We start from the raw sequence: 25,998 nt of genomic DNA, 5'->3' as shown, positions 1-25,998 counted from the left end.
ACCACGACTGTGATGGAACAAGGTACAGAAAGAAACACAGTCCTGAGAGATGAGGAAGATATCGTGTCTGCGGTTCAACAAAAATAACTCTTCTGCACAACTATTATGTCTCTCTTAGATAAATAACATCATATATATTTAGTTCCCTCTCTCTTTGAGAACTCTCCATTTCTTGCTTGCTTGCCCAATTCTCTTCCACATGGGTCCCAAGCAAATAGCAATCCTAGGGCACCTTGTATTTACTACTGATATCAAAATTGTAGGGTTCCCTTCTCTTTGTTAGTTTTCATCAACTCTCATTCCTTTCTTTTAATTTTAAGTCTCTGGGATGTTACTTGATGTCTTCAGGTATCAGACTCGCTGACTCAAAGTCCTCCTTTGTTAACTCACTTCAGCTTCCCAGGTAAGTCTCTCTCCAGGCCCCTTCTTACATTCCCTTTTCTCTTTCTTGTAGTTTCTCCCTGTTTCTTCTGGGCTGCTTTCTTCTCTTTTTCCAGCGAATTTGGGTTACTTCCCCTTTAAAACCTTCCAGCCATCTACTATCTCTCTCACAGCCAGCACTCTTTCCCTTCGCAGGCTTGTGTTTTCCTCCAGGTCTCTCTCTCCCCCATCCGGGTAGCACCGCCCCCTTTCTCCTGGGACTGGTTGCTAAGGTAAGTTTTCTGCTTTCCTTCACTCCCCCGAAGTTCTGTGACGGGGCAGACTTGGTGCCCCATCACAGGTAGTAAAACACCAGAATAGGTTACCCAGAGCATTTGTTTGGAGGTTTTAAAGACCCAGTTAGAGGTCTTTTTGGAGGTTTTTAAGACCTGGCTAGACAAAGTTTTGGCTGGGATGATCTAGTTGGGGATGTTCCTGAGCAGGGGGCTGAACTAGATGACCTCCTGATGTCCTTTCCAACCCTAATTTTCTATGATTCTATGACTCTAAGAGCAAGAAGAGTTTAGGGATTCTGTGCACAGAACAACTGCAATGTTAACATGTAGTATGGCAACTAAGTGGTAGTCCTTGGCCTCATCTTCATGTGGGATCCTATTTTTAATTGGTCATTACCATTAGTGAATTTGACCTGTGCACTCCCACTGAGTCACAATATTAAAGTAAGCATTTTCCCAGTTTCTGTAACATTCCCGAGTAGCATCACTAGATAATTAATCATTAGTGTAAGAATAGAAGCAAGAAAGATTCGAGTAGAGAAAGGCCACATTTACATTTTAAAAAAGGACAAGGCAAAGTGAATCCTACATCTGGAATAACTGTTCCCAATCTAGTGTAGAATTAACCTGTTAAGATTTGGGCTAAGACTGCACCAGTGTAAAGTTCCACCCAGGTATACTTCATATATAACTTTTATTTCATAGACATAGATTTCATAGACATTAAGGCTGGAAGGGACCTCGGAAGATCATCGAGTCCAGCCCAAAGGGCAGGAAGTCAGCTGGGGTCATAGGATCCCCGCAAGATAAGCATCCAATTTGCTCTTGAAGGTGTTCAATGTAGGTGCTTGAACCACCTCCGATGGCAGGCTGTTCCAGACCTTGGGGGCTCGGACAGTAAAGAAATTCTTCCTTATGTCCAGCCTGAAACAGTCTTGCAGTAGTTTATGATCATTCGACCTCGTCAGCCGTTAGGGCGCTCTGGTAAACAAACATTCCCCCAGATCCTGGTGGTCACCCCTGATAAACTTATAGGTGGCCATCAGATCACCCCTGAGTCTACGCTTTTCCAGGCTAAAGAGTCCCGTGGCTCTCAGCCTGTTGTCATAAGTTCTGTTTTCCTGACCTCTGATAATGCGCGTGGCTCTTCGCTGCACTCTCTCAAGCTTCTCCACATCCTTTTTGAATTGTGGAGCCCAAAACTGGACGCAGTACTCCAGCTGCAGCCTCACCAAGGCCGAGTACAAGGGGCGAATGATGTCCCGGGATTTGTTTGAGAAGCAGCTATGGATGCAAGCCAGCATTTTGGTCGCTTTAGTAGCCACAGCATTGCATAGCAGGCTTATGTTCATCTTGTGGTCAATGATGACTCCCAAGTCTCTTTCTTCTGTAGTGCTAGCCAGCCTATAAGGATGCTGCAGGTTTTTCTTCCCAAGGTGGAGAACCTTGCATTTTTAGGTGTTAAACACCTTCAGTTTCTCATCCGCTCATTTGCTGAGCCTGCCCAGGTCAGCCTGGATCACCCGCCTGTCTTGGCCAGTCCGCTCCTGACTCCAATGTCCACATCATTAATGAAGATGTTGAGCAATATGGGTCCAAGGACAGAGCCTTGGGGGACCCCACTGGTCACAGGACACCATGATGAATGACTGCCATCAATTACAACCCTCTGAGTCTGACCACGGAGTCAATTCCCCAACTTGCGAATCATAGTGGACCCAAGGCCACAACTGGCCAGTTTAAGATAAATGGAAAAACTCTACCATATGGTGGCAAGGTGCTGTAGAAGCCTAATGTGTGTTGCTTCCCTGGGACTGGTGCTCAGCTGTTCTCTCTAGATTTTATTACCATTTATATCACTGTGAAAAACCAAAGTATGCTAAACTGGTGAAAATGTGTTGACTGTCTGGGCACAGTTAAGACTACAATAGCTCTAGCAACACTCAGGATACTACTTAGCTATCTCTTTGAGCAACAGGAGAAATTTCCTAACACAATACAATGAAATAATACAGGTTTTCCCTTCATCCATAGTTTCCATAGAGTATAGACAGACATAACAGCTGTAGAGATAGCAGTAGAAAGTAATATACAGTAAAAGCTCTGTTATCCAGCATCCCCCAGGAATGGGGAATGCCAGATAACATAATATGTTGGTTAATTGAGCGGTCCGAGACACCACCCCTCCCGCTGCATTGCTGCCCCTCCCGCCACATTACTGCCCCTCCTGCAGGTCCTGTGGGCCCCATGGGACAGGGAGGCAGGCCCTGCACAGCCCCACACAGGCTGTTATGCCCCCAGGCTGTGGGTGCTCGGCACCTCAAGTTGCTTTGCCTTAGGCTGTGGGGGCTCGGAGAAACTGGAAGTGCCATGGAGTGCACTTTTGGTTTCACTTTATCTTACAAGCTGGCATGCCAGTTAATTAAGCATGCTGGCTTGTAAGATGCCAGTTAACAGTACATTTACTGTAAACTGTTATGACAGCAGTTTAGCTTACTTCTATCACTACAAGATCATACAAATGAACAGTTACAGTAAGCAGGTGATGTGAGCGCCTGAGTCGCAGCTCCTTCTCCCTTTTAAATCAGTTAATATGTATGTTTGGCCTTATCCTTAGAGCTAGAATCTGATGGTCAGGAATCTGATGATGAAACTTTTTTTGTTGCTGTTACAAAATTATGATTTGTTGAAAGCAAAATGCTTTGTAGAAACTTTTTTGACAGATTTATGCTCCAAGAGAACTTGTCTAATTAATCACATAAGTCATGAGATAAATGAAATTTCATTTTATTGTGCTCCATACATGAGTGTAGTCCCCACGTGTGTTAATAATCACCATGATCCATGGCACTCTTATGCTTTATTCCTCCCCTTTCTTAGCTCTTGCCTTGCTTAGTAAGGGTTCTTCCCCCTGACCTGACCTTCCCTTTGTTTGTTCCTGCGTCTTTCAGCTGTGTCAGGCATCTATCCACTCACTGCACTCTCGCACTCTTTGGACCCTGCAGGTAAGTAACTTTTTCCTCACCTTTTCTTCTCTCGATCCCTTGCTGTGGGTTTCTTCACCCAAGCAATCAGTTGTTGGAGTGAGGCTTCCAGCCACTACATGTCTCCAGTCTCTTCTTGTCGATCCTCCCGGTCAGTGGTCGCAGTAGGCATCACATCACCTGTCAGAGAGGTCAACCCGTGGCTCCGGAGTTGGTGCTTTTGTGTGCGTTTTGGCTTCCTGGACCATGATCCACAGTTCCATGCAAGGAACTTCCTGGGACATGATGGGCTTCATCTCTCCTCTCTTACAGGTTGGCTGATCTCCTACATCGGGCTTTAATCTAGGTTTAACGGGATGAAAAGGCAGGAGATGGAGAGAAAATAGGGCTTACAATCTATGAGACATGCAAATAGTAGGGTAGAAGTGCTTGACTTTAGGAAGGCTAACTTTAGTGTTCTCAGGAATTTAGTCAATGATGCACTGCAGGATAGGAGTATTGGCAAGATGGGAGTCCAGGAAGGGTGGTCATTCCTAATGGAAGCGATCCATCGGGCGCGGAGGGAGAGGATCCCATTGTGAGAAGTGGGGAAAGAGGCCATAAAACCTTTGTGCCTAAACAGAGAAATCCATGGAAAGCCTAAGGGCAAAAAAAGGCATATAGGCAGTGGAAGCAATGGGAAGCTACCAAGGAGGAGTATACCTACTTGGCCCGCACTTACAGGAAGGCAGTTAGAAAGGCCAAAGCAGCTACAGAGCTGAGGTTGGCAACAGAAATTAAAGACAACAGAAAGTCCTATTTTTAGGTATGTAGGGAGTAAAAGGAAAGCGCAGGGCAGCATAGGACCCCTAGTGAACAAGCAGGAGCAATTAGTGACAGACAGAGGGACAAGGCTGAGCTCTTCAATGAGTTTTTTGCCTAAGTGTTCCTGAACAAGGGTCATGACAAGTCTCCTAATAGGTTCTGAGGAATTGACCAGTGTCATAGCAGAACCACTGTCACAGCTGTTTGAGCACTCAGGGCACTCAGGTCAGGTCCTGGAGGACTGGAAAGGGCCAATGTGGTCCATATTTTCAAGAGGGGAGGAAGGAGGATCTGAGTAATTATAGGCCAGTTAGTCTCACCTCTAGCCTTGGAAAAGTCTTTGAAAAAATTATTAAGGATCATATTTGTGTGAGTCCAGTGGGAAAAATAATGCAGCAGGGAAACCAGCATGGATTCATAGCAGGTAGATCGTGCCTGACTAATCTGGTTTCTTTTTATGACCAGGTCACAAAATGCTTAGAAGCAGAAGTAGAGGTGGATATTGTTTACTTGGATTTTAGGAAGACCTTTGATACAATATCTCATCCCATTCTCATAAACAAAATAAGAGGCTATGACTTAAATTATTACACAGTCCAGTGGGTGGTAAATTGTCTTGGGGGTTGCACCCAGAGAGTGGTGGTGAACGGGTTGGTATCAGTTTGAAAGGATGTGGGCAGTAGGGTCCTGCAGGGCTTGGTCCTTGGACCTGTGCTCTTCAATGTCTTCATCAGTGACTTGGACGTGTGTGTGAAGTGTACTCTCTCCAAGTTTGCAGATGATAGTAAATTGTGGGGCAAAGTGAACATACCATGTTGACTCCGGACAAACTGGAATCTAATTAGCGCTATATTAAAACAGCGACTTTACTGTCCGGTCAACGAAAGGGTGGTCATTAACCCCTCAGGCCACTTATAACCCAACCTCCTGTATCTGATCACCAGTAGATTGGATCAGAGAATTAACTGAGAAATTAATTGACTAATTAATCAATCACTCCACAGACCCAAAGATGTTATATTTTATGAATAAGACGGCTTATTAATACTGGAAAATCACTTATAAACAATAACACCAGAAGTTAAAACACTTATAAACAATAACACCAGGGAAACAACCAACATGAGGAGGTTATTCCAGAGGAGGGAGGGAGGTGAACTTTATTTAAACAAGACTGAGGCCAGAACTTCCCTGAGCTGTTTCAATCCACTAAGGATTAGATTAGGAGAGAAGGGTGATACTTACAAGGATAGGGAAGCTGGTACATTCATGCCAACCACACCCAATGGGGAAATACTGGGGAGCCAACCTCTTCCTATCCCAGTCCCTGGGAGTGTTCCAGTGGTGGAGGAGGCCTCCTCAGTTCATGGTGACGAGACTGGAACTCTATGTTCCTGATCCACAATCAGACACACACCACATTCACGGACACTCTCACCCTATAACTGCTAGTTCGCTCTCTCTCTCTCACTCTCGCACTCAATACTGGTTCACAAATATATTCATATATTCATACACACCCAGCTGCAGACACACCCAACTCTGCCCACACAGACCCTTATATATCACTGTTACACATGGCAATCTTTACCTATAGCACTTGGCATCATTCTTGCACATGACACTCTGTTTCAGGTGGGGTCTCAAGTGATGACCTAATCCTTTGAAGAACAGGTCACCCAAAGGTCAGAGCATGACCTACTTTGCAGCATCACTATATAGCATTCAGACCATGACACAAGTCTCATCTTTGCTACTACAACTGGAGGGTAGAGAATGATTGCAGGCAGACCTGGACAGGTTGGAAAAGTGGGCAGAGCACAGTAGGATGCAGTTCAACAAGGACAAGTGAGGCATGCTGCACCTAGGGCAGAAAAATATCCAGCATACCTACTGGCTGGAACATGACCCTCTCAGTAGGACAGAAGTGGAAAGGGATCTTGGAGTCATAGTCGACTCCAAGAAAAACATGAGTTGTCAGTGTGACAAAATCATCAGCGAAGCTAACCACACTTTATTAAGCATTAGCAGATACATGACAAATAGAACCAAGGAGGTGATACTCCCCCTCTATGTGGCATTGGTCAGACTGCAGTTGAAGTACTGCGTCCAGTTTTGGGTGCCGTACTTTAAGAAGGATGTGGATAACCTTGCGAGGGTCCAGAGGAGGGCCACTTGTATGGTTAGGGTTTAGAGGCCAAGCCCTAAGAGGAGAGACTAAGGGACCTGCACCTCTTCAGCCTCCACAAGAGAAGGCTGAGAGGGGATCTTGTGGCCACCTACAAGTTCTTTAGCGGGGGGAGGACGCAGCAAGGAATCGGAAACGCTCTGTCCACCAGGGTGCTTCTTGGGGTAACAAGGAACAATGGTCACAAACTGACAGAAAGCAGATTTAGGCTGGACATCAGGAAGAACTTCTTCACAGTAAGGGTGACCAGAATTTGGAATGGGCTTCCAAAGGAGGTCTTTAAGAGGAGGCTGGATGAGCACCTGGCTGGGGTCATCTGACCCCAGCACTCTTTCCTGCGCAAGTCAGGGGGTCGGGCTCGATGATCTGTTGAGCTCCCTTCCAACCCTAGCATTTTTGAGTCTATGAATCTAAGTGCCCCAAGGGCTACATCCCCTTCACAAGCCGATGCTTTTTTTCCTCTGGCTTGCCACTTTACTCTTCCCTGGTGTGCAGATCCCCTCAGCAGTGACCAGTGTTACCTTTGCCCTTGTCCTGACATAACTCTTTGCCCCTTCCCTGGGGCTACCCCCTCTAGTACAAGGTTGTCTTTCACCCTGTTACACTTACCATGGGAAATTCATTTCTCGTCTCAACAGTCCTCCAGAAATTGTGACTTTTGTGTGCTATATTCATGACTGAAAGTAATATATCACTCCACATAAATAACATCTTGTTCCTCCCAACCATCCTTACCATACATGCTCAGTTGTTTTCAGGTAAGCAAAATGCTTGAGACAAATACTTCTCTCTACAAAGAGTAAGCTGTGGTACCATCCTTTTAGGGAACATATATGCTTCCTTCTAAATAATGCTTCCTCAATATGGGATCCACTTGATTAAGTTTGGGAAATCCACGGAAAGCCTAAGGGAGAGCTGCACTGGGGGTGACCAACTACCGAATGGTACCTCTTTGGAAAAATGCCTTTTTCTGCTGCTGTTACTGTTGCTGCTGTAGCTCCTGGTCTTATTTATTTTGTGAAGAACAAGATGTTATTCTCTCAGCCAGATTATTTTACTCATCATAAAAAGTGCAAGTGACTACAGGAAAGCAAGAACATGAAGGTAGGAGTTGATTGAAAGGATTGAATATGAAAATATGGGGCCACGCAGTAAACTGGGAAGGAGCACAGAACCAATACATTAGAAGAAAATCTCTAATGGTGGAGAGGACGAGAGTACACATGCAGTATCACCTGAGCAGCCAGAGAGAAATGTATTTCTCAGTGTGCTACAAGAGGAGACCCAGCTCCAGAAAAATCCTTAAGACAACTAAAAAGGCAACTAAAAGCTGTGCACTGCCAGTCCTCGACTTACAGCTTTTCAATATATGGTAATTTGCATTGGCAGCACTCTGCCATTTACACCCGTCATTACTTACAGTGCTGGACCCTTGCACTTACGGCAGGCAACGAGCTGGCCACGGAGCGCGGTGGAGGCACCAAGGCTGGTGTGCGACACTTATGTGGGTAAGCTCAGTCAGCAGCTCCTCCTCTAGGCCATGTGCTCCCAGAGGCGAGATGGGGACAGGGGCTGGGGGCTGGCACCAGAGAAGTGCTCCGCTTCCCAGCCCTGACACCATGTGCCTCCTCACTCCCAGAAGCATGGTGAGGCAGGAATGGGGGCTAGTGTAGGCTCTGCCAGCTCTGGGGAACTGCTCTGTGGGCTTCGCTGCCTCCGGGGAACTGCTCTGCGCCCCCTCATCACCTTGGGGAGTGAGGAGGCACGTGGCACCAGGGCTGGGTAGCAGAGCAGTTTCCCGGAGCTGGCAAAACCCATGCCAGCCTCCAGCTCCTGTCCCCGCCTCGCCATGCCTCTGGGAGTAAGGAGGTACATGGCATTGGGGCTAGGAAGCAGAGCAGTTCCCCGGAGCCAGCAGAGCCCACGCCAACCCGCAACCCCCAACCCCAGCCCCTGCATAAGGACTGAGAAGCTTACCTTTGGTAAGTGTCCCACTCCAGCCCTGGTGCCTCCCTTCCAGTTCTATCAATCAATTGTGTCAAATGGCCTTCTGATTAAATAAAATTTTATGTCATTAGTTACTGCACTGCACTTTAGAAAGCTTTGTACTGTACCTTGTATATCGTTTATCAGTGTATACCTTTTATAGTTGATTAAATAGGTGATTTAAATGTGACATTTATGGTCATTTCTATAAAAAGTTGAGCATCAGGCCCTTGGTCAGGAACATAACCCCCTATTATAACATTGTTTCAATGGGAAGATCAGATTCGACTTGCATTGTTTCGATTTACAGCACCTTTTCCAGGAACATAACCCGCTATAAGTGCAAGGACTGCCTGTATCAAGATTGATGATTGTAGCTGTGTTGGCCTAAGGACATAGGCAGGACATAGGACATAAACTATTTAGTAGGTCTAATAAAAGATATCACATCTACCCAAAGAATCTTGTCTGCCTAAAAACTGTAGGCACCTATCCCACATCGATTTTGAGATTGGAATCAGGCATCTTAAATACTTTTTGTGTAACTGGGCCTGATTTTCTAGTTAAAATCATACATACCCACTAACAGATGACTAGCGGACCATTAAAAAAACATGATTTAAAAACCAAGATTTAGTTACTTTATGTCAGGGGTTTTCAACCTTTTTTAACAACTGTATCCCTTGTGTCTCAAAGTTTCAACTCACGTACCCCTTTATAGTTTTTTCTTTTTTTTTTAAGGTGTGGGAGGCAGATCAAGGCCCTGCAGTGAGGCATAGAGTGGGGCAGGGGCAGGTGCTGCTCAGCTGGGATGCGGAGGGGCAGGTGATAGAGCTGTGAGTGGTTCATTCAGGGGATGTGGGAAGGGGGGATGGCTTCTGCCAACACCCTGGGAGGGCATATGGGAGATATGCTCATGGATCTGCACAGAGCAGGGTGGACTGCCGCTGTGGGGTGGGTGGAGGGGGGCTCAGATTGAGGCCCCAGTGTGGAGGGAAGAGTGGCTCTGGGGCAGGGTCTTCCCAGCCAAGGTGGGGTGCAGGACTGAGCTGGGGGGGGCAGCTCCCACCACTATACACACCCTAGGAAGGCATGGGGTGAGTGTGCCCCCAGATCTGCACACGGGGAGTGAGCTGGCTGTGAGCTGGGGCACTGGGCTCTTCCTGGTGGGGTCTGGATGGGCTGCACTGGGGTGGGCAGTGGCAATGGGAGGGCAGTTGGGGGGGCAAGGGCACATTTTGGGGTGGCTGCAACCCCTCCCCATAGCCCTGCTCCTGCAGGCCCCCATGGTGAGGGAGGAAGTGGGGCTGGGGCAGGGGCAGGGTGGAGCATGGGACAGAGGTGAAAGTGGCTTATCTTGGAGGCATGGGGGGTAGCATATCCCACAGATGAATGCACCCTGGGAGAGCATCGGGGGCATGTGGCCCCAGATCTGCATGAGATGGGGTGGGGTGGCCTGGGGTTGCACTGGGCTCTTCCTGGTGGGGGCTGAGCCAGGCTGCACTTGGGACAGGTGGCACTGGGAAGAGGCTACAGGAGGTGCTGCAACCACCCCAAAATTCACCACAGCCCCCCCACAATACCCCACTCCCAGCACAGCCTGGCCCATCACTACCACTGGGAACAGCTTGGCGTTGCCATGGCCCCAGCCCACAGTGGCTCACAGCCCGCCATACCTTATGTGCACATCTGTGGGCACATGTTCTCCCATGCCTTCCCAGGGTGTGTGCAGCGGCATTAGCCACCACCCACTGCACCCCACAGACAAGCCACAAATAGCTGTCCTGTGCTCTGCTCCAGTTGGGCAGTGCCTGCCCCTGCTCCAGCCCCAGCCCCAGCCCCACTCCTTCCCTCACCACAGGGTCCTACAGAAGTGGGGCTATGGGAGGGCTGCAGCCACAACAAAATTTGCCATAGCCCCCCCAGCCCTACTCTTAGTGCTGCCACCACCTGGCCTGAGCACTGTCCAGCCCAGGCCCTCTCCCAGCAGGAAGAGCCCAGCAATCCCCCAGCCCCAGCTTGCCCTTTGTGCAGATTCAGAGGCATGTGCCTCCCATGCCCCCCCAGGGTGTGCCCAGCTGCAGGAGCCATCCTTCCCCATGTTGCTCAGTCCTGTGCCCTGTACCAGCTGGACAGCCCCAGCCCCAGCCTCAGCCCCAGCCTCTCTCCCTCCCCCCACAACAAACTTACCTGCTGGACCCAATTGCTCTACACATAGCTGGGCTATGCTCCTGGCTGCCCACATGCTGTGCTGCGGCTGTGCGTACAAATGCACGCAGAGTTCCATATAATCCCTATGACCCTTTTAACTACTCCTAAGTGTACACATATCCCCAGATGACAACCATTACTTTATGTGATGCTGTCAAGGCCAATCTTATTTTTGGAGAACGGATACTTGTTTTTTTATCTTTCAGTGTTGATATTCTGAAACAGGAAGTCTAGGTGCTTGTTCTATTTGGGTCATAATAGGCTGCAAGTAAGGAAAATGTGAAGTATGAAATATTTTAATAGTAATCTTAAATATTTCCCAAGTTCTGATTTAAGAACACCAGGGAAAAGCAACATGTATGCAAAATTATTAATAGCATGTTAACACCAGACTACAACTTCTTCCTCAAATAATAATCATAATATTTTCTTTCAACACTTCTTGCCATAGTGGATAGATTCAGAATAATTGGACCACAGAAAACAAAAAAGCTATATTAGTGGCTGCATTATTTTTCAGTGGGACCTAACATTTTACTTTCTTAACATAGTAATGTTTAAAATCAACAGAATCAAGATACTATCTTCGTGGTGTGTATCTATTTTAGCCAATTAAAAGATTCTGAATGAAAAGTACTGAAAAAACTTTAGGATCCAGAGCTGGGGCCAAAATCCAGGATCCCCTCCCTTCCACTGTATTGTCCATTTCACTAAGTCACTCTTCCTCAGGTTTACTTTCCCAGGCCTGGCACCAGTGAGCCAGTTTCAAGGGGAGGGCTGTAGAGAATACTGAACCTCTTCCTTGACCTTGTGCTTAGAGCTATTTGTTGAGAAATGAAAGATGAAAGTTCAAACCCCACTCTAGGCAAGGGAAGCCTATCATCTAGCATGAATGATGCCTGCTCCCCGAGGCAGGGGGCCATGGCAACTAACCACAGGTGGCAGTGGTAGTGTTGGTGGTGGGGGCATGGCAATGGTGAGTGGGGACCACCTGCAGGCAGCCACGGTGACGTCAGTGGTGTGGGCGGACCAAGCAAGGACTGCCCACAGGCAGCCGCAGTAGTGTCAATAGCAAGTGGAGACCGCCTGCCACCACTGGCGGCTGCTTTGACAGCAAAGGCGGGGGTGGTGACTGTCTGCAGAAGCCAGCGGTAGCTTCGGTGGCAGCCAATCTCAGGGAGGGCACATGCTCCCGTTTCCCCCCTAGATGTCACCTATGTTATCTAGGTCTCTCAGGACCTTCTACACATGCAGATAAAGGTACAAAGGAAACTAATGTACAATCCACACAATCATGCCTGCTGTCATGCATATGTGGCATGGCAGGAGGTATGATTATGTGGATTGCCCATTAGTTTCCTTTGCACCTTATCATTGGTGTAAGAGGATCCCAATATTGGGCTCCTCCTGCACTGGCAAGAAACAAGCTCCCATGACTGAGAGTTGAAGGACTCCCAGTTGTGGGGGCACCCCACGCACCCCTTAGCTGGGGGATCAGGGCAGCTGCGATCCTCCAGGCCTGGAGGTTTCATGATGACCATGGTACACCCCTACTGCACATGCAAATTAAAGGTGGATAGCAAACAGCAATAAAGTTAGCACACATTTTTAGGCCTACCTTTATAGCTCGTTGGAGGGTGTTTTCATATGATAAGTACTTTGTATGTGTAGCTGGTCTTAAGATAATTATGCAATTAACCAGCTAATTGCATAATACCTCAAATGGGTAGAGGGGGCCTCATTCTCATGTGCCATAATCACAAGATTACTGGGCTATAAAAGGTGTGAAGGTTTCCTATTTTTTCCCTTCAGACACTAGTTGTTGGGTTTTTGCAACTAAAGTTTTGAGACCCAGAGTTTACATAGCCAGTTGAGGCAGCCATACATACTTAGAAGGGAAGTACAAGGCCAGTGTACATATACAAGTAAAAACAGAATCCAAAGTGTGCATACGTACTATAAATTGCAGTTATGTAGTTACATGTTCCTGTCAATAAAGTTAATAACAATTAAAATGCTTACTTTTCAAGATGTTAATGGACTCACCCTTTTCCCCAATGGTAGTTTCACAAGTGCTTCAACTTCTCTGTAAATATTACAGCATCCAGAGCTAATAAATCCTACAAATGTACTTATTTCTCCTTTTTTTACTAGCACTGTAATGAGAAAAGCAACAGGAAGGATTGTAATATAAAGTTTTCTTAAATTAATATGATTTAAAAAACAGTTAGAGAATTGCATAAATGAATGTTATATAGCTGTACTCCTAAAGTTAAGTGGTTCTTTATGATCATCAGGCCTTGAAAGTTACCACCTGCTGGTATAGTTACACCAACTTGCAGCCCCACACCATTCAGTAGGAATTTTTACAGGCACAACAATGTACTTGCACATATAGTACATTACAGAACTGGAGCATTATTTAAAATGTTTATACATGGGATTCATGAGTAGATCCAGAATGTTGAAAAGAGGGGAATGCAGATGGTGAGGTGCATTATCACATATAAAACAACACACATTTTTCTCCAATTTAAAATGAACTAGAAGTTTTACTAATATGCTAAGTGCCTAGGACTGCATTATTTTTAAGATCAAAGCAAAAAATATATATATAACTTCATTGGAATGAGGTAAAAATAATTTTCAGGGCTATGGAATAAGAGCTGAATTTCCAAGAGCAGATAACAGACAGCACAGTTGCCTAATTGGTGGAGCATTAAGACCATTAAAAAGAAGAGAGGGTCATTAACACCTGTGGAATGAAGAGTTTAGAAGGGATCAGGTAGATTATAATACGTCATTAAATCAATTAACTCCCTCTGCATTGCCTGACTAGAAATGTCACTGCTACTGCCAGGCAGTTGATTTTCAAAATCTGGGTGGAACAGGAATAAAAGGGGGATACATGTGTACCAGTGAACCCTACCTGGATCTTCCCCTGATGGAATTAATACAGATATAGGCTATAGCAGCAATGCGTGCATATGCACACACGTAAATACAAAAGATTTAGTAAATTTATATTTTCAGTTTCAGTTTTGAGGCTATGCTTGAAAAATGGAGGCAACCCATTCTCTCTCAGAAACATTCATAACAAAAAAAGTACTATAGATTTCAGTATTGTATTTTCGTGACTTAGACCTTTCATCCCCAAATGAAAAAACATTGAAATTCTAGTATTTTAAAAAAAATTCCTGTATTAACATTGTCTACAACAATACAGTAGAAACTCAGAACTGACCATTCTAATTCCACAGATAAGCAAATGTATCTAAGAAGAATGGGTCAGATCCTCAACTGGCATAGACTGGTATGGTTCTATTGAAGTCAGTGCCAATTTATGTCCACTGGGGATTTGACTCAATGAGTTATAAAACATCCCCACTTTATTAGCATAGGCAGGGTTTCTTTCTCATTTCTCCTTCACTGGTAAAGACTTTTGCTCTAATTGTTCACAAATCAAACAGCCATATTTTTGCCCTTGGAAGAGTACGTTATAAATAAATGCAATTTGTTGCAATAATTTTTTCTGACTTTTTTAAAACAATTGACAGTGACATCAACACTATATTTATTAGTGCAATACTAATGAAACTATGACAAAGAAGCCACCTCAAGACAGCAGACTGAACAGCTGCGCAAAAGAGAAGTACTCTGGCATCACTGTTCTGGGGACAAATCCTACACTGGTATAAGGTGGAAGAGCTCCAATGAAGCTGAACTAATTTACACCAGCTGGAGTCCTCACTTTCATTCAACAATCACATTTTCCCATGGCTGGAAGAAATAAAAACAACAAAATCAGAGATATTGTTTCAAAATGTATGACTGGTATGCTTCTGCTGCTTGGTGATGCAAAGCAGATGTAAACCCAACACAAAATGCCAGTTTAGCTAGGTTTATGATTGCTCTGTCCAGGCAGTGTGCCTAAGTATGTTGGTAAATGTGCCCAAAGACTTCAATAATATTAAAAAAAGAAACAGTGTTCTTACTTTCCAATGGATTCATGCTCAGAAGACAAAAATGTTTAGCCATTCATATGATGGGATTTCCAAAAACACTGAGCATAGTCCTAACTCTGTTATGACTAATGGGGATAGGAGTTTTATGAAAACCTTCAGGAAGAGGCCATTGTAGCATTCTTCTGAAAATCCCACCAGTAATCTCCACTGGGGATTTGAAAGGTAGTCTGGCAAACAGACTGAGAAAACAACTCAACTGAATGAAAAATATCATTGCAAATATAAAGAAATAATTCTGAGATTCCTACAGCCAGTAGAAAAATGTTATCTCCTAAGCATCAAGAGAACCATCAAAAGAACCAGAAGCAGTGGGAAAAAATATGAAAAGAGACAGTCAGGAAAATGTGTCCATCAAGAAACAGAAGAGCTAGGTTTATGAAATGTCATAATGCACATAATGCAAATTAAAAGAAAACAATAAAGTATGCAACACCAAACGTGTAATGAGTCAAACTTGTATTTCTTAAGTGAGCCAAAAAAAAGTTTGATCACAGATCTCAGCTTAAAAATAGCTGTTAAGTATCCAAATTTCACTTAAGAACTGTTTGAAATGAGAATCTACACATATCTAGATACAAAGTTTGCTAATTCCTGAGGAGCCCAAGTGGATTTCTCAGATGTGGGAATCATAAATATCAACCAACCAACACTTGAACAATAAGCTAGAACAATACCCAATGGCCTGATCTATGAGTAAAAAGCTGAATTCACTTAAGCAGAAGAGTCTGACTTCACTACAACATCTGAGATAAATTACATAAAAAGTAAAGACTAAGCAGTTCTGCTGACTCATTTAAAGCAAACATGAGCAGAAATACTTTAACATTTCAACTCCAATTTTAGTTACTGTAAAGACAATTAATAAGCGTCTTTATTGCCTATTAAATCGTTCTCAGATCAGAAATTATTTAAAATATTAGAATCAATTTAATTTTTCACTTCTCTGTGTTAAGTGCCTTAAGTCAGAGGTATCCAGCTTATCTGACCCCTCTGGCAACAGGGTGGCAGCTTGTCGGCATGGCTCCAGAGCCACTATGTCGGCATGGCTCCAAACCCAGGGGCTGAACGCCATTGCTGCTCACCCTCCATTTTCCCTTGCTGCTGAGTTTAGTTGCCAAGAGCAACTGCAGATGCCAAATTGGGATTGGGTAAAGATGTAGGAAGGAGCAAGTGGGGGTAGCGTTCAAAGTTTTCACCCCTGGGTTCTGGAGCTATGTGAATGTAGTGTCAACGCCGACAAACCTGACTAGCTGCCAGTTTCACATCCCTGTCTTAATCATGGTACACCTGAAAGGCAGGCTCCCAAAATCCCAACTAATAAATCCAAATTTAACCTGATAGTCTTTCTTGGATTTTGTCCAATTTGAAATAGAATAAGACTCCAATCTTGGATGATGTTTTCTAAAACATATGAGAATAGGTTTGCTAACAACTAGATATGCCAGGAAAAAAGTATGTTTTTTTCAGTAAATGCTAGAAACAATTGTGTTGGTTTCTGAATACAAACCCATTTACTCATCTCTAATTAAATACTATTTGTTGTGTTTATATACATGTTCACATTTACAGTCACCTAGCAAATAACACATTTTCAGCTGTAGATCTTCATGATATAATTTTATACCTCACCATCTGCCTAGGCATTTAGCCAGGCTGTAATCAAAGATAGATTCTGAGCTGATACTTAAAGGACTTTATTTGAGCTGCATTTTTGCATATACACAATACATCATTATCTACCTCTGACTTTATGAAGCATTCCCTGCAACAAGAGAAGAAAGGCTGTCCCTTGTCTGTATGTTGGGAGGCCCATAAAGATGTTCTTTAGCCCTATCTGCTATGGGCCTATGCTTATTGGTATTTCCATCCAACATAGTACAGAGGTGAGCTGTGGAGCACTGCTGATGATAGAAGGGATCAAGACTGGTGGCAGGGGAAGTCAAACATACATGAAACTATCAGCCCAAACCCCATATATACGAGGACATGGCAGAAACAAAGGCTACCTCAGATCTGACATGTCAATAGTAGTAAGTGGCGTTGCAGCACTTTGGTTAGTGTGGAGGATTCTATGCTCCCTTTCATAAACTCATTAAAAGCCAGGAGCAAGTTACTAGGGCAACACAGGGAACAATATATACTGCTAAATTTACAAAATAGGATATGTTAAGGCTACAAAAGAAGATATGATTTCTACAATGAATGCTACACTGATCACTCCATTCATTTATCTAATCTTTTAATAAAACTCCACATAATTTACTAAAATCCATATCTTCCTCAATTTAGTTCCTTCTGTAAAGGTGCACTTGATATAGGTCCCTCTGTATAGTAAGTAAGCCTTCTGATATTTCATTCATGCCTTATTTAATTTGTGCTCATCTAAAATGAACAGCTGGTCTTACATCATTGCAGCATTATGAAAAATCAAGTTTATTACCCTGTAAGCTCACATGTGGTGATCTTCACGTTTTGTAGGCCACCATAAGGCATAAGCACCAGTTAAACCTCTTAAATTCATAAAAAGGGGTGGAATTCATCTACGGTACATAATAAACATGAAGAAAACATATTCCGTGCCATGAAAATGATGTTTACATCCAAGATACACAGAAATGGGGTAGTTTTATTGCTATCATGATAAATGAGTTAGGCATGTCAGAACTTCGGACTCATTTAAAAACAGAAATACCAGAAAAGAGGAAATGCCACTCTTTGTTAATAAGTAAACTAATTGGAATTAATTCATTCCTAAGTATAAAAACAAGACTTAGATGGTAGGACCAAAATTTTCTAGTAAATAATATTTTATGTTTGGGACAATGCAGAAAGAATTGTGAAGGTAATAGATAAAATACATAGGTACTTACAGGAGCCACAAGACAGCTAATTCTTTACAAACTTGACATCCCTTTGGTCTTAAACTTGCAAAAATGTTTGCTGGAAATAATTCAAGTTCATTAAAATCAATGGAATTCTAATTAACCATTGGTAGTGTAACTATGGGGGGGGGTGGAATGGGCACCAGCCCCAGGCACTGACGTAGAAGGGGACAGAATGGTGGCCCCCTGGGGACTATTCACTATAGCAGCTACTGTAGCAGTAGGCATCGGGGGTGGACAGACCATGCCACAACAGGTATGACACACACAATCTCCACTCTGCCACTTGGCAGCCTCTCCCCGCTCACTGGCAGGGTTTTGCCTGGGGCACCAAACTTATTAGTTATGACTGGTGAACACTTCACAGTAACACTAGGATATTATTTTTCCCCCTAAAAATAATCTCCTTTACAAAGAACCTGAGTGAAACAATGCAGCTATATTTTCACTCTCGTCTTATTAAGTATAGGATTCCTCTCAGCACTCAGTAGTGGAGTTCTGCTAGGTTTGGTATAGGACTCAGAGCTCCTAGAAACACATAAACAGTGGGTTTATAGGATATAGGCTGGAAGGGAGCAAGGACATTTAGTCCAGCCCCCTGCTCCAGGCAGGATCATGCCTCACTAAGACATCTCAGCCAAGTGCCTATCTAACCTTCTCTTGAAAATTTCCAGATAGGAATTCCACAACTTCTCTAGGTAGCCTGTTCCAAGGCATGACCACACTCACAGTCAGAAAATTCCCTTTAATCTCCAACCTAAATTTCTTCTGCTGCAGTTTGAGGCCATTACTCCTTGTCTTGTACCCTACAGCCACTGATATAATAGTACAACAGGTGTCTGAAAACTGTTATCAAATCCCTCTCAGCCTGTTTTTCTCTCCCTCTAGTTATTTCATCCTTTCCTCATAAATCACGCACCCTAGATTTTAATCATTTCTGTTACTCTCCTCTGGACACTTTTCAATCTGACCACATCTTTCTTGATTTATGGAGCCCACACCTGGACTTGGTACTTTAGGTGAGGCCTCACCAGCACCAAATAGAACAAAAAAATCATTCCCCTTTATTTGCAAGAGCCAGTGCTGTTGACTTTTTTCTCATTCTTTCTTTCTTTCTTTCCTGCAACAAGACCATGCTACTGGTTCATGTTCAGTCTATAGTCCACTGTAGTCCCAATGTTCGTCTCTGCAGTACTGCAGCCTAACCAATCATTTCCCTGTCTGTATTTGTGCAAGTGCTCTGTTTGATTCATACTGATGCACATTAAAATGTTCTGGTTAAACACTTTGGGTCATGAGAATAATATCTACACATGCATCAGGATACATGTGGTTGTGTACTTTGCACTGTATAGATCAAAGGGTGTAATTCTGTTATTCTTTGCAATCATTGCAGAGCCAATATATTTATAATATCTTCAAATGATATTTCTGTAAAATATATGAACTATGCAGAATACTTAATAAGACTGTGTAGTAAAAAGGTTTTTAATGAATTTTCTTTTGGGAGGGCCTATGTACCTCACTCAGAGCTTCCCAATCTAGAGTACGACAGCCATGACAAATATGCAACTAAGATCTAATATCACACTGCAACAAGATGCTTCAACATCTACTGTTCTACCTGCAGGGAGTTCACCCAAGCAGGTTAATTCTCAGGCTAGACCCCAACATCTTGTCAGGTGTGGGTTGTCCAAGAAGGCTGAACTGGACACAAGAGAGGAGAAACACCTGGTGGAGAACTATGATGCCCAGAATGGGACTCCATTGGTTCAAATAGCTCCCAGGAAAAAGAAAACGTGAGGCCAGACTCTCACATCCCCTGGGAACAGACATCTCTGAGTCAGAAAGGACTGAAAAGATCCACACGGAGAGTGAGAATTAGGCCCTTGCACCAAAGATGTGAAAACGATCAAACTTCACCTTCTACACACACACCTTCATAGAATCACAGAAAATTGGGGTTGGACGGGACCTCAGGAGATCATCTAGTCCAACCCCTTGCTCAAAGCAGGATCAGCCCCAACTAGATCAACCCAGCCAGGGTTTTGTCTAGCCAAGTCTTAAAAGCCTTCAAGGAAGTAGATTCCACAACTTCTCTGGGTAACCTTTCCAAGTATTTTACTACCCTCCTAGTGAGAAGGTTTTTCCTAATATCTAACCTAAACATCCCTTGCTGCATCTTGAGCCACTGTTCCTTGTTCTTTCATTTGCTGACAATGAGAACCATCTAGCTCCATCCTCTTTGGAACCACCAATCAAGTAGTTGAAGACTGCTATTAAATCCCTTCTCAGTCTTCTCTTCTCTAGACTAAATAAGCCCAGTTCTCTCAGCCTCTCCTCAGAAGTCATGTGCCCGAGCTCCCAAACCATTTTCATAGCCCTCCACTGGACTCTCTCCGATTTGTGTGCATCCTTTCTGTAGTGGGGAGCCCAAAAATGAACATAATACTCCAGATGTGGCCTCAGCAGTGCTGAATGGAGGGAAATAATCACTTCCCTTGATTTGCTGGCAACACTTATATCAATGCAGCCCAGTATGCTGTTAGCCTTCTTGGCAACATAGGTACACTGTTGGCTCATATTCAGCTTATTGTCCACTGTAACCCCCAGGTCCTTTTTTGCAGAGCTGCTGCCTAGCTAGTCAACCCCCAGCCTGAACCTGGTGCATAGGATTTTTCTGTCCTAAGTGCAGGACTTTGCACTTGTCCTTATTGAACCTCATGAAATTTCTCTTGGTACAATCCTCCAATTTGTCTAGGTCTCACTGAATATTAACCCTACACTCCAGTGTATCTAGTACTGCCCCCAGCTTGGTATCATCTGTAGACTAGCTGAGAGTGCACTCCGTGTCATCTTTCAGGTCATTGATGAAGATATTGAACAACACCGGCCCCAACTGATCCTTGGGGCACTCCATTTCATACCAGCTGCCAACTAGAAATCAAGCCATTGACTGCTACATTCTGAGCCTGATGATCCAGTCAGTTTTCTTTCTACATTACAGTCCATTCATCCAACCATAAGATTCCTTATCTTGCCTGAGAGAATGTTCATAGATTCATAGACATTAGGGCTGGAAGGGACCTTGGAAGATCATCAAGTCCAGCCCCTTGCCTCAGGGGCAGGAAGTCAGCTGGGGTCATAGGATCCCAGCAAGAAAAACATCCAGGTTTCTCTTGAAGGCATTCAAAGTAGGTGCTTGAGCCACCCCCGGTGGCAGGCCATTCCAGATCTTGGGGGCTCGGACAGTAAAGAAGTTTTTCTTTATGTTCAGCCTGAAAAGGTTTTGCAGGAGTTTATAACCATTCGACTTCGTAATCCCTTGGGGTGCTCTGGTGAACAAATGTTCCCCCAGATCCTGGTGGACACCCCTTATAAACTTATAGGTGGCCATCAGGTCGCCCCTGAGCCTGCGCTTTTCCAGGCTGAAAAGTTCCATGGCTCTCGGCCTCTGGTCATAACATCTCTTTTCCTGACCCCTGATCATGCGTATGGCTCTCCTCTGGACTCTCTCAAGCTTCTTCACATCCTTTTTGAATTGTGGGGCCAAAAACTGGATGCAGTACTCCAGCTGCGGCCTCACCAAGGCTGAGTACAACAGAAGAATGACATCCTGGGATTTGCTTGAGAAGCATCTGTGGATACAAGCCAGTGTTTTGCTCACTTTACTGGCTGCAGCATCACATTGCAGGCTCATGTTCATCTTGTGGTCAATCCTGACCCCACAGTCACTCTCGTCCGTAGTGCTACTCAGCATAGCACTGCCGAGCCTATAGACATGCTGCAGGTTTTTCCTCCCAAAGTGGAGAACCTTGCATTTTTCAGTGTTAAACACCATCAGGTTCTCATCCGCCCATTTACTGAGCCTACCAAGGTCAGTCTGGATTACCCCCCTGTCCTCAGGTGTGGTTGCTTTACCCCAAAGTTTGGTATCATCGGTGAACTTGGCCAGTCCGCTTCTGACTCCAATATCCACATCATTTAATGAAGAGGTTGAACAAAATAGGTCCAAGGACAGAGCCTTGAGGGACCCCACTGGTCACAGAGTACCATGACGATTGACTTCCGTCAACCACCACCCTCTGGGTCTGACCCCGGAGCCAATTTCCCAACCAGTGGATCATGGTGGACCCAAGGCCGCAGTTGGCCAGTTTTGCCAAGAGGTGATCATGGGTTACCAGATTGAAGGCTTTTTTAAAATTAAGATATATGACATCAATCTCTTCTCCCTTGTCCAGAATATAGATCACCTGGTTCTAAAAGGAAATGAGATTGGTCAAGCATGATCTACCTTCAACAAACCCATGCTGGCTGTCCCTCAGGATGTTGCCATCGGCCAGTCCATTAAGGATGGCCTCCTTGATGATTTTTTCTAAGACCTTCCCTGGGATAGATGTCAGGCTGATGGGCCTGTAGTTTCCCAGATCCACTTTCCTCCCTTTCTTGAAGATAGGCACCACATTGGCTTTCTTCCAATCATCAGGCACTTCACCAGAGCACCACAAGTTCACAAAGATCCATGCCAGGGGCTGAGCTATGATGCTAGCCAGCTCCTTGAGTACTCTGGGGTGTAAATTGTCAGGGCCGGCTGAGTTGAAGGTGTCCAGCTCCTCAAGCTGTTCCTTCACAAGGTCAGCATTGATGGAAGGTAAGGAACCACCCTTGCTTAGGTGTCCCTGTCCTGTAATAGGCAGGGGCGTCCCATAGGACTTGTGAAAGACTGACACAAAGCACCCATTTAGCAAGTTGGCTTTTTCCTGGGTGTCAGTCACCAGTTCTCCCTTTTGGTTTAGCAGGGGGCCAGTGTTGCCCTTGCTTTTCCTCAGGCTCCCCACATATCTAAAAAAGGACTTTTTATTGTCCTTGATACTTGTTGACCAGTTGGAGTTCCATGGCAGCCTTGGATTTCCTGGTTTGCTCCCTCTAGGTCTGGACCAGTGCAGAGTATCCTTCCTTGGAGGTAGATCCCATCCTCCATGTAGGTCTGTCTTTTTAGATGCAGAAGGACCACCAGCTCCCTGGAGAGCAAAGGGGCCTTCTGTGCCCTTTTGCTGCCTTTCCTCTGAGATGGAATAGCCTTAGCTTGTGCATCTAGGGTCTCTCCTTTGAGGAGCAACCACTGTTCCTGGACTCCCCTCCCTTTGTGGTTGTGGTCCCTTAGGGCCTCACCAACAAGTCTCCTGAGCTTGTCAAAGTCAGCCCTCCTGAAGTCGAGGACTTCTGTACTGCTGACTGACTTGACAGCTTTTTGGCGGATGGTGAAGGTGATCAGCTCGTGGTCGCTGTTACCCAGCTTTCCTTCAGTAGGTCGCTGATTAGGTCGTCCCTGGTTGCCAGCACCAGGTCAAGCAGTGCTTTGCCTCTTGTTGGCCTATAGACTTGTTGTGGGGGACCATATCAGAAGCCTTGATAAAATCAAGGTATACCACATCCTCTGGTCTCCCCACATCCACAGAGCCAGTCATCTTAAAATAGAAAACAATCAGGTTGGTCAGGCATGATTTGGCCTTGGTGAATCCATGAGGACTGTTCCCAATCACCTTCTTCTCCTCCAGGTGCTTACAAATAGATTTCTTGAGGACCTGCTCCATGATTTTTCCTATTACTGAAGTGAGACTGAAAAGTCTGTAGTTCTCTGGATCCTTCTTTTTCCCTTTCTTAAATATGGGCATTATATTTGCCCTTTTCCATTTGCCTGGGACTTCTCCCAATTGCCATGAGTTTTCAAAGATGATGGCCAGTAGCTTTGCAATCACATTGGCCAACTCCCTTAGCACCCTCAGCTGCATCTGATCTGACCCCATAGACTTCATAGAATCATAGAAGTAGGGTCGGAAGGGAGCTTGTAGATCTTCAGGTCCAACCCCCTGCATGGGCTGGAGAAAAAATTGGGCTCAAATGATTCCAGCCAGGTAGGCTTCAAGCCTCCTCTAAAGACCCCCAGGGTAAGAGCCAGCACCACTTCCCTTGGAAGTTGGTTCCAGATCCTAGCTGCCCTGACTGTGAAGTAGTTCTTAAGGATGTCTAATCTACACCTACTCTCCAACAACTTATGGCCGTTATTCTTTGTTATGCCAGGGGACACTAGGAGAAACAAGGTCTCTCCCAAACCCTTCTAGTCCCCCCTAGTGAGTTTATAGACTGTCACCAGGTCCCCCCTCAGCCTTCTCTTGTGAAGGCTGAACAGGTTCAGGTCTCACAGTCTCTCACTGTAGGGTCTGCCCTGTAGTCCCCGGATCATGCGGGTAGCCCTCCTCTGGACCCTCTCAATGTTGTCCACATTCCTTCTGAAGTGGGACGCACAGAACTGGACACAGTACTCCAGCTGTGGTCTGACCAGTGTTGCATAGATGGGGAGGATCACCTCCTTGGCCCTGCTTGAGATGCACCTGTGGATGCACGACAAGGTCCAGTTAGCCCTGCCAACCATGACCTCCATTGTTGGCCCATGTTCATCTTGGAGTCAATAATGACTCCAAGATCCCTTTCTGCCTCCATGCTCTCAAAAAGGGAGTTTCCCATCTTATAAGTGTGCTGCTGATTACTACTGCCCAAGTGCAGCACCCTGCGCTTGTCAGTATTGAAACACATCCTGTTTTTGTTAGCTCACCCCTGTAACCTATCCAGGTCTTGCTGCAGTCTTTCCCTCCCTACTAGCGTGCTCACCTCACCCCAAATTTTGGTATCATCAGTGAATTTAAATAGGGTGCTTTTCATCCCATCGTCCAGGTCACTAATAAAGAAATTGAACAGTGTGGGCCCAAGGACCGAGCCCTGGGGGTCTCTGCCCACTTCTCCCCAGGTCAAAAATGACCCATCTACCACCACCCTCTGAGTATGACCCTTCAGCCAATCTGCAATCCATCTAACTGTGTAGGCATCAATGCCACAGTCGCCCAATTTTTTAATGAGGATCAGGTGGGAGATGTTGTCAAAGGCCTTGCTGAAGTCCAGAAAGACTACATCTACAGCGACACCTGCATCCAATGCTTTTGTGACCTGATCATAAAAGGCAATCAGGTTGGTCTGACATGACCTGCCCCTAATGAAACCGTGCTGGTTGCCCTTGAGCATCATCCCTGAGGCTGGCCCATAGCAGATGTGCACTATGATGATCTTCTCAAAGAGTTTCCCTAGGATTGAGGTAAGACTGATGGGCCTATAGTTGCCTGGGTCCTCCCTCCTCCCTTTTTTAAAGATGGGGACCACGTTGGCTACCTTCCAATCATCTGGCACCTGGCCTGAGCACCACAAGCACTCGTAAAGCCGTGCCAAGGGCCCTGCAATAACCCCTGCTAGCTCCCTCAACACCCTGTGGTGGAGAGCATCTGGACTCGCTGATTTGAACACGTCCAGCACCTCCAGAAGCTCTCTAACCCAGTCCTCCCCAACCTGAGGTCTGGAGGCATTCCCCTCAAATCCATCTTGCATCACAGTGGGGAAGTCCCAGTCCCTGCACAAGAAAACAGAGATGAAGAATTGGTTAAAGAGGTCTGCTTTCTCCTCTGGCGCAACCACCAGATTGCCCAGAGGATCTTGCAGGGGCCCCACATTTCCTGGTGCTTTCTTCATCCTCCCTATATATTTGAAAAAGGACTTTTTGTTATCTTTGATTTTGGACGCAAGTCCTAGCTCTATGTCTGCCTTAGCTTTCCTGATAGCCCCCCTACAGGCCTGAACAGAGGAGGTATACTTCTCTTTGAGATAGCGCCCCCCCCTTTCACCAGTTGTACACCACCTTTTTGGCAATCAGGCATTCCCATACACCCTTGGTGAGCCAGGGAGGCTTTCGGGCACTCCTGCCCCTCTTGCTTCTTGTTGGGATGGTCACCCCTTGGGCCCTGAGTATCGTCTCCTTAAGGAACGACCACTCATCTTTGGCACCGAGCTCCCCTGCTCTCGAGAACCCCAGTGCCTCTCCCACTAATCTCCTCAACTCATTGAAGTTGGCACTCTTGAAGTCTAGGGCTAGTGCCTTGCTGCAGGCCCTTGACACCCTGCGCTGCATGGTGAATTCCAGCAAGCGATGATTGCTATCACCTAGGTGGTCAAGAACCTGGAGGACCCTTACCAGGTTGCCACCTGTGGCCAGGACCAGGTCCAACAGGGCGTTTCCTCTGGTGGGACTGTGCACCTCCTGAATTAAGTGGAGGTCCTGGATCTCGGCCAGGAACCTCCTAGAATGGTCCGACCTGGCTGACTGTTCCTCCCAACAGATGTCCAGGTAATTTAAATCACCCATGACAACTACATCCTTAG

General features: G+C 45.4%; 1 protein-coding gene across 1 annotated transcript in view; it reads right to left on the bottom strand.

Moving 5' to 3' along the window:
* The window catches only part of CNBD1 (cyclic nucleotide binding domain containing 1), a 234,484-nt gene that overhangs the window by 64,049 nt on the left and 144,437 nt on the right, over window positions 1-25,998 (bottom strand). Inside the window, exon 5 of the mRNA XM_090037354.1 lies at window positions 12,876-12,985. Within this exon, the coding sequence (XP_089893480.1) occupies window positions 12,876-12,985 (110 nt within the window). The remainder of the gene's footprint in view (window positions 1-12,875; window positions 12,986-25,998) is intronic.

The sequence above is a fragment of the Crocodylus siamensis genome, chromosome 3 (genome assembly GCF_052110815.1).
Source record: "Crocodylus siamensis isolate JL-2025a chromosome 3, ASM5211081v1, whole genome shotgun sequence".
Taxonomy (NCBI): Eukaryota; Metazoa; Chordata; order Crocodylia; family Crocodylidae; genus Crocodylus; species Crocodylus siamensis.
The sequence above is the reverse complement of the archived record's forward strand: the minus strand, read 5'-3'. Positions and strand labels throughout refer to the sequence as shown.